We start from the raw sequence: 13428 nt of genomic DNA, 5'->3' as shown, positions 1-13428 counted from the left end.
TCCACTGTGGTGTATGATATTGTTACATTGCACACAATGGAACGTGAACATGCTATCACCCTATCCACTGTGGTGTATGATATTGTTACATTGCACACAATGGAACGTGAACATGCTATCACCCTATCCACTGTGGTGTATGATATTGTTACATTGCACACAATGGAACGTGAACATGCTATCACCCTATCCACTGTGGTGTATGATATTGTTACATTGCACACAATGGAACGTGAACATGCTATCACCCTATCCACTGTGGTGTATGATATTGTTACATTGCACACAATGAAACGTGAACATGCTATCACCCTATCCACTGTGGTGTATGATATTGTTACATTGCACACAATGAAACGTGAACATGCTATCACCCTATCCACTGTGGTGTATGATATTGTTACATTGCACACAATGAAACGTGAACATGCTATCACCCTATCCACTGTGGTGTATGATATTGTTACATTGCACACAATGGAACGTGAACATGCTATCACCCTATCCACTGTGGTGTATGATATTGTTACATTGCACACAATGAAACATGAACATGCTATCACCCTATCCACTGTGGTGTATGATATTGTTACATTGCACACAATGGAACATGAACATGCTAACACCCTATCCACTGTGGTGTATGATATTGTTACATTGCACACAATGGAACATGAACATGCTATCACCCTATCCACTGTGGTGTATGATATTGTTACATTGCACACAATGGAACATGAACATGCTATCACCCTATCCACTGTGGTGTATGATATTGTTACATTGCACACAATGGAACATGAACATGCTATCACCCTATCCACTGTGGTGTATGATATTGTTACATTGCACACAATGGAATGTGAACATGCTATCACCCTATCCACTGTGGTGTATGATATTGTTACATTGCACACAATGAAACGTGAACATGCTATCACCCTATCCACTGTGGTGTATGATATTGTTACATTGCACACAATGAAACATGAACATGCTATCACCCTATCCACTGTGGTGTATGATATTGTTACATTGCACACAATGAAACATGAACATGCTATCACCCTATCCACTGTGGTGTATGATATTGTTACATTGCACACAATGGAATGTGAACATGCTATCACCCTATCCACTGTGGTGTATGATATTGTTACATTGCACACAATGGAACATGAACATGCTATCACCCTATCCACTGTGGTGTATGATATTGTTACATTGCACACAATGGAATGTGAACATGCTATCACCCTATCCACTGTGGTGTATGATATTGTTACATTGCACACAATGAAACATGAACATGCTATCACCCTATCCACTGTGGTGTATGATATTGTTACATTGCACACAATGGAATGTGAACATGCTATCACCCTATCCACTGTGGTGTATGATATTGTTACATTGCACACAATGGAACATGAATGTGCTATCACCCTATCCACTGTAGTGTATGATATTGTTACATTGCACACAATGGAATGTGAATATCCTTTGACCCTAGGGCCCTATCCACTGTTTTTGAAAGAGTGACATTATTGAATCAAGAAGACAGTGAACACCAAAACTAGATAAGTTCCACCCAACATGTCAGTAAATCATCTGAGTCAGAGAAATAGAATAGGTTTTTGAATAGGTATTTGGAAAGGTCAATGCATTTTTTGTTACAGTTTTATTGAGATTTGACAGGAACTGGTAGTTCCTTTGTGAATGAAAATAGTAAACCAATTATGGTGGATTTTTTAAAAATTCAAACCACAATATAAGATGTTCCATAGCCTGTTGCACAAAAGCTAATCACCCATGAATTTTACAGTTATCTGTATATGTTGCTCTCCAATGCTCAGTATGTCAGTCAGTTATTAAGACTGTGGGCTTTATTGTACTTTCAATACAGTTACTTCTGAGAAATACTGAGTAATTCAAAGTTTATCTCAGAAGTAATGGCAGAATAATTTAGTTTATGATTGAGAAACACAGGGTGAAATGTGAAAAAACTTCCAAAAATAATATTAACTGACACTTCATACCTTGCCTGTAAGAAGAGTTTCAATATCACGCCATTCATTCAGTTTAGCCCTTGCTGTGAGAGCTGTATATAAAAACTGATTTTCAGAAAGTTTAAAATCTCTCCTGATTGAAAAGGGACTTGAAATGGAATTCTGAAAAACAAGAAAAATTCTCATTAGTGATGTATAAATGTTGAATCAGTAATGGATTATGCAAAAACAGCAGTACAATGTGCTCCGATGTGATAAGAAAATGACATACTCATATGTGCATTAATTGATGTGTAAAAATTAGCCCTGAATATTTATATATTCATATTTCATTATCATTTCAAACCCTACATGTAAAATTGAATTGTAATTGTTTTTGCCAAAGATGAAAAATTTGGACTAAACTTTATAGATGCAAATTTAATCATAATTTAAAGATATTTGGTCACCCTAGGAACCTACAAACCAAATGTGAAAGCCATCAGACAAGTAATTTCAACAAGGTACTGGAGGCGGGTTTATACATTTTGATGAAACTTGATAAATTTGACTCATTCCTGTTCACAGACAGAACTCAAAATGTACCAAAAATGGTTTTGTTTCAGTAGAGCTAAGGTGGAAAGTTTTATGTAAGATATCTCCCTCTGCATCTTTTGGTGAGATTCTAACACACATTCCTTGATAAAGAACTCACCTCTGGCTTATCATAGTGATATATACAACAGTAAAACAGTGTAGTTATTGCTGGCATCGATGGTAATTGAGCAACCCTTGGAGTAGTTTTGAACACTCCAAACTGAGCATCTTTTGCATCACGTGAATCATTCTTCTGCAAACAAACATTTTATTATTATATTTATTTACATAGGATGTAACAATTTAATTTCAATGCAAGCAATTTCTTGTCAGGGAATTCATTTGACCTTCAAAGAGTATAGCTAATGATTTTCAGAATGTACGGTTAATTCATATCATGTAGATGTGTAAAATCATGTCTAGAGTTGTCCTACCTGAGTATGTTTCAGGGTGACTTATTTCATATTATTGATTGAAGGATATAGAAAACTTATACTAAGATATTTCTAACACAATTTGTTACATGATGTGTTAATTCTTAGATGTCAACAGAGTCATTCTTTCATATTATCAGCATCTTCCTATCAATGTACGGTATACACCTATTGCTATCTGTCAATATATACCGACATTGCTATTTGTCAATATAAACCGACATTGCTATCTGTCAATATATACACCTATTGCTATCTATCAATATATACCAACATTGCTATCTGTCAATATATACACCTATTGCTATCTATCAATATATACCAACATTGCTATCTGTCAATATATACACCTATTGCTATCTATCAATATATACCGACATTGCTATCTGTCAATATATACCGACATTGCTATCTGTCAATATATACCGACATTGCTATCTGTCAATATATACACCTATTGCTATCTATCAATATATACCGACATTGCTATTTGTCAATATAAACCGACATTGCTATCTGTCAATATATACACCTATTACTATCTGTCAATATATACCAACATTGCTATCTGTTAATATATACCAACATTGCTATCTGTCAATATATACCAATATTGCTATCTGTCAATATATACCAACATTGCTATCTGTCAATATATACACCTTTTGCTATCTGTCAGTATATACCAACATTGCTATCTGTCAATATATACACCTACTGCTATCTGTCAATATATACACCTATTGCTATCTGTCAATATATACCGACATTGCTATCTATCAATATATACCAACATTGCTATCTGTCAATATATACCAACATTGCTATCTGTCAATATAATATACCGACATTGCTATCTGTCAATATATACACCTATTGCTATCTGTCAATATATACACCTATTGCTATCTGTCAATATATACCGACATTGCTATCTATCAATATATACCAACATTGCTATCTGTCAACATATACCTCTATTGCTATCTGTCAATATATCTCTTTTGCTATCTGTCAATATATACCGACATTGCTATCTGTCAATATATACCAACATTGCTATCTGTCAATATATACACCTATTACTATCTGTCAATATATACCGACATTGCTATCTGTCAATATATACCGACATTGCTGTCAATATATACCTCTATTGCTATTTATTACACCTCACCTATAGTACTGATTTCATTATTGGCTAAAACTCTGCCACATGGCATTCCAAAAAGTGATATAACATGGTTTGATTTGCTATTGCCCTTGACTCTCGCCCGTGAGCTGTTCGAACGCAAGTTTGAAGCACACATATGCATTGTAGTGTACAGGCGCCAGGAACTCTTGCACAAGATATTTAAAATTCGTCATTCAAAAATTTGTGCGTTATTTCAACCTGTCATTTGATGCGCAAAGTAAAAATACTGGATTTTGTGATGATTTCAAATATTTGGTGTATTAAAATTAATTAAACATGAAGATCGGGCAATATCACAATTTATGGCCTGCCCTTGGGTAGGTGTCATTGACCGAAATATAGATGATACCCCACTTGCAGCTCGAGCATCATCAATATTTCAGTCAGGATAACCATCCCTTGGGCAGGCCACAAATCGTGATATTGCCCTCACTGTCATGTGTTATTATTTAACTGTCAAGATATACCTCTATTGACATGCATATACCTCTATTGCCATGCATATACCTCTATTGCCATGCATATACCTCTATTGCGATGCATATACCTCTATTACCATGCATTTACCTCTATTGCCATGCATATACCTCTATTGGTATGCATATACCTCTATTGCCATGCATATACCTCTATTGGTATGCATATACCTCTATTACCACGCATATACCTCTATTTCCATGAATATACCTCTTGGTATGCATATACCTCTATTGGTATGCGGATACCTCTATTGTTATGCACATACCTCTATTGGTATGCACATACCTCTATTGCCATGCATATACCTCTATTGCCATGAATATACATCTTGGTATGCATATACCTCTATTGGTATGCGGATACCTCTATTGTTATGCACATACCTCTATTGGTATGCACATACTTTTATTGCCATGCACATACCTCTATTGCTATCTGTCTCTCCAGTAATGCACAATGATCTTCTACATATTCTGTAGATTCACTTAGACTCCAGTTATCTTTGAATTGACCCCTACAGGAAAGAAATAAATTGATCCTGATTTTAGAAAAAACATGCCAAAGCTATGCATCTAGTTGAAGCAAACAGATAATGCTTCCGTGAAAATGTCTTATCTACAGGATGACAAACCATGAGTTTTGGAACCAGAATCTAGCAGTAATACTGTATCATGTATCATGACTAAGAACTTGGACAAGTTTGCATCACACATGTGTGATTTCTTGTCACAATAAAATTACCAAGTACAAATGTTGGACAGCTTTTGCAGAGTTCTCATTGTACATTTCATAATACTACATATGTATGACAAAATGTGACCGAGACACAGTTGTTTCTAGACATAGTATCAATATATGTTGTTGAGTATCTTTAGAATGCTTTCCTATTCATGGACACAAAAGAAGAACTATCATAGTATCTGATTCCACTTACTCACCTTAAACAATTTTGTAAATTTCGGAGCTTGTCTTCTGCTTGATTGAATCCTAAAGCTTGTTTGTATTTCAACATCTGGAAATATATCAAAAAAATGGAAATCTACACCAATTCATTCAAAATCAAAATAATAGACAAATCTTCTATTTTGTTCCAGTGATGGTCATTTTATCATTATTTCTTCATTTTTATACTTGAGCAAAAGATTCCACCACTGTAATAGTGTTGAAATGGCTTGTAACCAAATTTTATATATGTGTAAAACAAAATGATTGGCTGAAGTAGCTAAGCCCTGTTATTTTCTCACAACGTCAAGTGTGCTTCAAATTACACTTAATCAGATATATATGATAGGTGTTGAATATCCATTCACTAAACAACAACAAGAATACTTACAGCTGCTTCTTCTATCCTGCCAATGTTTCTGTGGACAGGAAAAAACATTACTTAAGTAATCCTACAGTGCTGCAAAATTGAACACACTCATGGAAACAAATGGCATGACCTCAACATAGTTTTGAGTCATTGTACTGCACAGAGAAGTTCTTTCAAATTTTGACTTACCTAAGAAATTCTCCCATTTCAATTAATTCATAGTGACCCTTCATGTAATGGAGGTATTGATTGACTGCATCTGGTCTTTTATTCAATTCCTTTATGAATAACGTTTTCTTCAAACTGTTTTTCAAAAACAAAATAACCTGTATAATAACAAAAAAAATGTTGATTGTTTACATCTTGAAGGAAATCAAACTAATTGTTTAGCAAAAAACTATATTTACTGTAGCATGTGCATGTGATATGATAAAAATGAACATGAGATCAGAAATTTCAAAATAAGTATGTGATCACCACTTGGGTTCAAAAAATATACAAAGTAACTTACTGCTATGATTGCATTTCCATCATGTGATTTCACAGCTTCATCTAGAAGAGCAAGTTTATCACTAAGTGATTTATATAATTCCAATGAATATGGATCTCCAGCAATAACTCTTTTGATTGTCATCTCTGGGGAAAGGACTGACCATCTGTCACTCCGTGCTGACTGCAAATAGATGTTGAACATAGTAAGTTGGTACATGTATTTGGAACATATCATCTAAATGTACTTACATTCCCAAAACTCATTATGAAATCAAATGTCATATGAGTCAAGGCTTTCAATATTGCACACATCTGTCTTCATGCTTACAGATCTTTTGCCTTAATATTATAGGTACATTCATCTTATCATGTCAATCAATTTGCATAAACTTCTGGTTGTGAAAGGATTTAAGTTATTATTGTAAGCTAGACCACAACAGTATCAACACAAAACGTCTTAGTGTAGAAAGTAATCAAATGTTTTTACAAAGGGAATGTGAAAAACATCAAAAGGTATGAATATTACATTTTTTGACATGCAATCATTTTATTGGTGAGCAAAACAGCCAAACTTTGTAACTGATGACTTCAAATGTTTAAAACATCTTGGTCCACAAATCTGAAACAAAACAGCTGTTCTTTCTACCTCTGTAATGGTGAGAGACATCTTTGTACTATCCTAATATTACACTGCTTGCTTGGTAGTGTTGTATGAAAATGCCAAACAGTGTTTTTGATAATATTAGAAAACAAAAATACAGAGGAATGGCTTGGAATTGACAGTAACATTGCTACTACTGTGACTATGTTGATACAAAACAGAGAAGTCCAGACTCCAGGACCAACAAAACACTTTAAACACAGACCTGAAACACACACCACCCTAAGCAATACCCTGCTAACACATATATGTTTTTGTGTAACTGAGAGGTTTACATCAAACTGGCAGCCTTACTACATTCCGTGGCTTGTAAAACCAACAATCTGTGTTTGCACACTAGTAACAACCAGACTTTGATCATAGTTTGGGTTCAAAAACACTTTCAGATGGTCATTTTTTGTAGATATTCAACTTCAAAAACAATGTATTTTATGAAAATTTATAAAACTTTCCTACATTTTTTTAACTGAATGTTTATGCCTTTGACCATGAAAATCAACATACATATAATGGCTAAAATAGCCTGATAATTGCACTGACTTCTTTGAACACTTATTTCTGACTTTGTATCACTCACCTCAAGAGATCTCTGCAGCATTTTAACTTGTGACTCTAACTTAGAAACTTCAGTTGCTGTAGGTGGCTTTTTTGGTACTACTGCTGCACTCACAGCTGAAAATATGGATGGCGTTGAAATTCATCAGCAGGCAAATTTGTGACAGAATAATTCATTGCAGAAAAGGCATATTGGGAAGAATACACTGTGGACACAAGCACCTCAATAACTCTGACAATTTTCTACTGAAAGCATCTCACAAGAAGATGCTGTCTACAATGGAACTTTCAGAATGCATTGAATTTTATGAAAGTTGTTTTTGTTTAACTTTCAATTCAATCAATATTTACATTGTTTGATGCAGACTGCAAAACTTCTCAGTAATTTTTCAATTCTATGTCCTAATTGTGCAGCATTGTACCCTACTAGAACAGTACTGTTACATTTAACAAATATCTGTTTCAATTTCTTTGCAATTAATGGAATGAATTTCTTACCTTCTGAAATACTTGAAGGCTCTGATGTCACACTCACTCCATATCTGTTGTTTCCTGGATAAAAATTCAGTTAAGATTTCAACTCATATAATTCTTGTCACATCTGTTGCTGAGTAGATTTTGCAATAACATGTATACATTACACGGTAAACCTAATAAACTGTACACAGTCCCTTGTGCCTTCTGTGCCTAATGGAGTATGCCTATCCCCACAACGAGGAGCTGGAGGCACGAGAGAATTCTTTGTGCCCAGCAAAACTTTCAAACTGCACTAACCATCAGAGACCAAAATGGGACAAGTAGCTGTCCACAGTCTAGTTACTCATGACACTGTCAATATGAGTATTGTGTCTCAATTCCTGATCAGAATTAATAACACCAAAGTCAAAGAGAGTGTTGACATGCTACTTAATGAGTAAGTGGGGTTGACTGCATTCTTTTAAGATGTAAAGTGTAAATTATGCATGCATATTTTAATACATGGGCTGTATTAAATCTCAAGAGTGTTGGTGCATATAAAATAAGTATAAATTGAATTTATGTTATACTGGTTGATTGCTGTTAGATTGAATCTCAGAGGACACATTCACCGAAAGGAATTTAAGAAGACACACAAGTTTTTACGCCAGAAATTTGACGTGAGCATTGTTCAATTGGCTGAAGAACAAGAATGTTTTGTTCACCACATGCAACCAAGAAACCCTTGCTTCTGAATTACATCTGTATGATCCACTTGCCTGTGTGGCTTGCATAGTTATTTGGAGGCCTGGCAAATTCCACATCTGGTGTTGATGAAACAGATAACTCAATGTGAAATAGACAACACTTCTCATAAGAATTTGCCACGGTATTTGGAACATTCTAAGCCCTGTATCTAAGCTTATTAATGCCTATTTCACTTTCATTATACATAGATACATACCCTGACTAGAAGTTCTTGAATGTCCAGCTGATGGGTAAGTTGATGTTGAGCCAGAGAATGCTGATGGTGTTGGTGAACTTTTCTGACTATTTGTAGACACTGCTTGCCATGAGGTACTGTTATCATTTGGCCTATATCTGGCTGATTTAATTTCTACTGCATAAAGACACATGCAAGGTCAAAGTGCAACGGTGTCATACAGTAATTAAAAATGTCATTTCAACAAAAATATATTCAGTCAGTGGTATCAGTATGTTAATTGTCATTCTTAGAACACTTCAATTAGCTGGACTAGGGTTCAAACTATGATAACATGATCAACAGAAATTCTAGATTCAAGTATTTTCATCTCAAGGAAATTCACCATGAGTAGGAAACTATGGATAGCACTCTCCACAATAAAACAATCAGAAAGGTTTGATGACATGGCGAGCTCAATGGACAACATCAACAAGTATTGCTATTTGGTAGACGTTCACTAATATCATATCCTAAATTTTTTTCAAAAATATTAGCCTGAACCACTAACCTCCCGTCTTTGTTCCATCCCAAGATATAAGATCTATGGAGTCAGAATCATCAGGTTCAAAGTTCTTGGCAACTTCTTTCATGGTCTTGGATAACTCACTGGCTTGCTGCTGTCTGCTAACAGTCAACCAACCACTCTATCCATCGTGAACGATACAAATATTTAATATATCTTTGAATTATTATTATGATATTGTCTCCCTAATCTGTACAAATCTCAAACTTCTAATAAGTTTACCTAGTTTCAATGAGAGAGGTTGCTGATTCCCAATCATGTTAATTCTTGCCACACAAGTTGGTCAGATATTTACTTTCTGAGATGAAGTACTGTAGAATTACAATATCAGCTGGCATGCAAGTATTGGTAGATAAAACGATCTAGGCATCTGTACACTGACCGACATTGCATACTTTATGGACAAAGTAGAAAGCCTTGCCAGGTAGAAGCAGGTAGAACAAACTTTGAAGTATAAAATTGTCAAAACAGCATGAGTGATAGAATTTTCTGCTAACAAGCATATAACATCATAGTACAGCATATATTATATAATGAAAGTCTGATTTTCAATTAGGGTGAGCAAATCCAGTTTGTCAGGCTCTCCGTAAGGGAATTTTAGGGGCTGGCCACCCCCACCTTTTTTTCAAGCAATCTATTTACATGTTAATGACGATACAAATGAATGCATCTTCACAAAAAAGGAATATGCAATTATGTGTTGTTATGTAAATTGGTTGTCCCTTGTAATACAGTTCGTGTTTGGTGGTTCCTGAAACAGTATAGATACAAGTCTAGTAGTTGTGCAGTCTGTTTTGCTAGTCCTGTGCTAGTGTTGTCTGGTTGTGGACCACCGGATTGGCACTGGTCTCAGAACAAAATGTACTACCTGACCTAAGTCCACTGGATTTGTTCAAGCTTGATAAAGTGTGAGCTGCATTGGTTAACAGACCATGGTCACTTTTGTGGAGTGACCGTAAACACACTTACCACTTCATTATCATCAAAGTCTGTTACATCATCATCAAAGTCAAATGGATTAGTCAGACTTTTCTTGCTTGTCATACCCCAATAGTCATCATCATCCTCATTGGATCGCTGAAACAATAACAGCATTATGAATAGAGTACTGAAAATCAGATTTGTACATTTTCACACACTTTAAAAACTTCTCCAAGCTAAGAATATTGAATAAATATATCCTTCTCAACAGTATATTCTTTTTGAGGCCGTGAGACTCCTGTGATGATACAATATAAAGTTATTCTCAACTGCCGAGTGACGTCAGTAGGTGAAACGCATACGAGCGAGGTGAATGAGAGATCAGACGATACAGAAGAGCGAATGATACAGAAATTGTGTGGAAAAAATCAGAACTAAAAGTTATGTCATTTATGTATATTGAAACTTTGAATATTGCTTTGGTGGTTGAAAAATCCGAACTTCCCCACGGCGCTGTGACGCAATAATGACGTAAGAACCCGCAAGTACCCGGATGGCCCGCGGTCGAGAATACCATCAGAAGAACAGCTTGATCCATGTGTAACTACTATACTTTTCGGACATGGATAGATCAATGAGTAGCAATTAAAACTTGAACTGGAACCAGAGTGACATATGTCAGGTTGGCAAAATGAAACCATGCTTGTTTTTATAGTCTTGGTCTTTTGATAATTTTTCTCAAATGTTCTCCTAGATATGCCTCCCTGTACCAATTCTCCTAGATATGCATTGCAACTGCTGTTGTTTTTAATATACAACAATACTGAGATGACAATAGTTCTATGCTACACACAATCTAGCAGTGGTGAATGAATTCTCAAAGAAGTTGGTGACTATATATTTAAACTCCTTACAGAGTCTGTGGTGTAATACTGACAATGACTCTGATAGTGACTAACCTTTGTTAATACAGGATGGTAATAAGATAACCTTCAAGTTGTGTTATGAAAGAGACCATCATAGTTTTGGTTTGGAGTGTCAAAACATATTTTTGTTGGTCCTTACATACAGAGTACAACACTAAAAATTTCATCGGAGTCTTGGACATCATTATAAATTATATTACATGACAGGGCTCGAAATTAGCGGTAGTCCCGCGTCCACAGACTACTAACTTTTCCCTGGGGCTACCAAAGTCCATGAAATGGTAGCCCACATGGACTACCAAAGTCTGGCACATGAAATTCAGTCAGTACTTGGCGTGCCATGTCCGGTCTTTCATTTTTGGACGAGCTAAATGCAGTCGAACCCAGCTGGACACAGGAAGGCCAGACCACGACTTTGTTTTGCAAATTACAAAGACGACCTTGCAATGGAACTTTGCAACAAAGTTTCAATATCTCAACCAATGTACTTGAATCACAGGCACAGAAAATGATGGCCAATGAAAACGTATTCTCATTGCATTTTGATCAAAAGGTATCAATCACAAACTCGTCCCTACTACAGAAAGCCCATGGTCTGTTTTTAGCCCTACTGAGAAGGTGGTGGTCATTGCCATGAAGATGTTCAAAATCGGCACGCAACTCTGAGAATGGAACGGGTTGTCAATAAAATGATAGGTCACCAAACTTTTTAGTGTCACTGTCGTCAATTATACCACTTTCCTTTGAGTGATAAAGGTGTGCAAGTATTCATATCAAATGTCTAACAAATTCACTTCACGAGCAGAATCTTGAAAAATAGCTTTTTCTTCTCTTGTTAATGAAAAAATCCCTAAACTAAAATATGCATGGACTACCAACCATTGTCACTGGACTAATAATTTCAGAAAATGGTAGCCCAAGTGGACTACCACTGTACCAGGGAAAAAAGTTAATTTCGAGCCCTGCATGAAGATACCTGTGACAACAGTGTATGCTAATGAAAATTTTGTGTTAAGGTAAACGGCAATGCTATGTAAAACTTCTAAAGGACCAGTTGTCTGTGGGCAGTGTGCCTTCTAACAAACGTGTCTTTCTGGAAACTTTAAAGGACCAGTTGTCTGTGGGCAGTGTGCCTTCTAACAAACGTGTCTTTCTGGAAACTTTGCATCAATTTGGGGAATATATATATATATATATAATATATATATAATATATATATATATATATATATATATATATATATATATATATATATATCTTTATGTATAAGTATACAGATGTCATCTGTCTGAAGATTGCAGGATGCATGAAACTTAAGTAACATGTATTATTACTTTGTTCTTAACGTACTTGAAGTAATATGTGTAATTATTAAATATATTTGGCTTTTCACACTCCCAAATTTTTTAGGGGTGGAGCTTTGAGGGCAAACACAATATGGTTTTAAATAGGTTGCCAGGCCTTGCACTCCGTCGTTGAGTGGGCAAGGGTGGACTCCACTCCCTGGGGTCCAAGTCCCCATGGTCAGTTTAATAGTCAGGTTCTCCATATGTGCATTTTAGGGGTTGGGCCACTCCACTCCTACCTCCGGACTCCATAGCGGTAGTTCCGAAGCCCAACGCAGTGTCCATACTATGATTACGTTTGTGAAGATATTGAGCAATCGAAGGGTGAGCATATGAATCGAATGCATATTTTGTCAATTATCATTTACTGATAAGTAAAAGGAATGAAAGAAATTGCGTGACGTTCCTCGATTAAGCTACAATACTATGAATTTTATGCTCGAATAGTTAAGTTGGCAGATACAACTTACCCTCCAAGATCTCGACGCCATTTTGAATGTTATGAAAATGGATTATGGGAAATCGGGAAATGGATAATGACGTCAGATGTAAACAAG

At 35.7% G+C, this 13428-nt stretch overlaps 1 protein-coding gene across 4 annotated transcripts in view; it reads right to left on the bottom strand.

Moving 5' to 3' along the window:
- Nucleotides 1-13428, bottom strand: part of LOC139150427 (spermatogenesis-defective protein 39 homolog) — a 19292-nt gene extending 5864 nt beyond the window's left edge. The window contains exons 1-13 of one of the 4 annotated variants that reach the window (XM_070722798.1): nucleotides 13342-13428; nucleotides 10648-10755; nucleotides 9664-9799; nucleotides 9135-9290; nucleotides 8213-8266; nucleotides 7737-7831; nucleotides 6518-6679; nucleotides 6196-6332; nucleotides 6028-6055; nucleotides 5633-5706; nucleotides 5118-5208; nucleotides 2704-2838; nucleotides 2040-2171 (exon numbers count right to left, since the gene is read on the bottom strand). In XM_070722798.1, coding sequence (XP_070578899.1) covers nucleotides 2040-2171; nucleotides 2704-2838; nucleotides 5118-5208; nucleotides 5633-5706; nucleotides 6028-6055; nucleotides 6196-6332; nucleotides 6518-6679; nucleotides 7737-7831; nucleotides 8213-8266; nucleotides 9135-9290; nucleotides 9664-9799; nucleotides 10648-10755; nucleotides 13342-13362 — 1329 coding nt within the window. In that variant the 5' untranslated portion in view covers nucleotides 13363-13428. Of the gene's footprint in view, nucleotides 1-2039; nucleotides 2172-2703; nucleotides 2839-5117; nucleotides 5209-5632; nucleotides 5707-6027; nucleotides 6056-6195; nucleotides 6333-6517; nucleotides 6680-7736; nucleotides 7832-8212; nucleotides 8267-8949; nucleotides 8995-9134; nucleotides 9291-9663; nucleotides 9800-10647; nucleotides 10756-13341 lie in introns of all 4 variants that reach the window. The other 3 variants (XM_070722799.1, XM_070722800.1, XM_070722801.1) reach the window with 3 other exon arrangements.

This window comes from Ptychodera flava, chromosome 14 (assembly GCF_041260155.1).
Source record: "Ptychodera flava strain L36383 chromosome 14, AS_Pfla_20210202, whole genome shotgun sequence".
Lineage (NCBI taxonomy): Eukaryota > Metazoa > Hemichordata > Enteropneusta > Ptychoderidae > Ptychodera > Ptychodera flava.
Note: the sequence above shows the minus strand (reverse complement) of the source record. Positions and strands in the feature narration are given on the sequence as shown.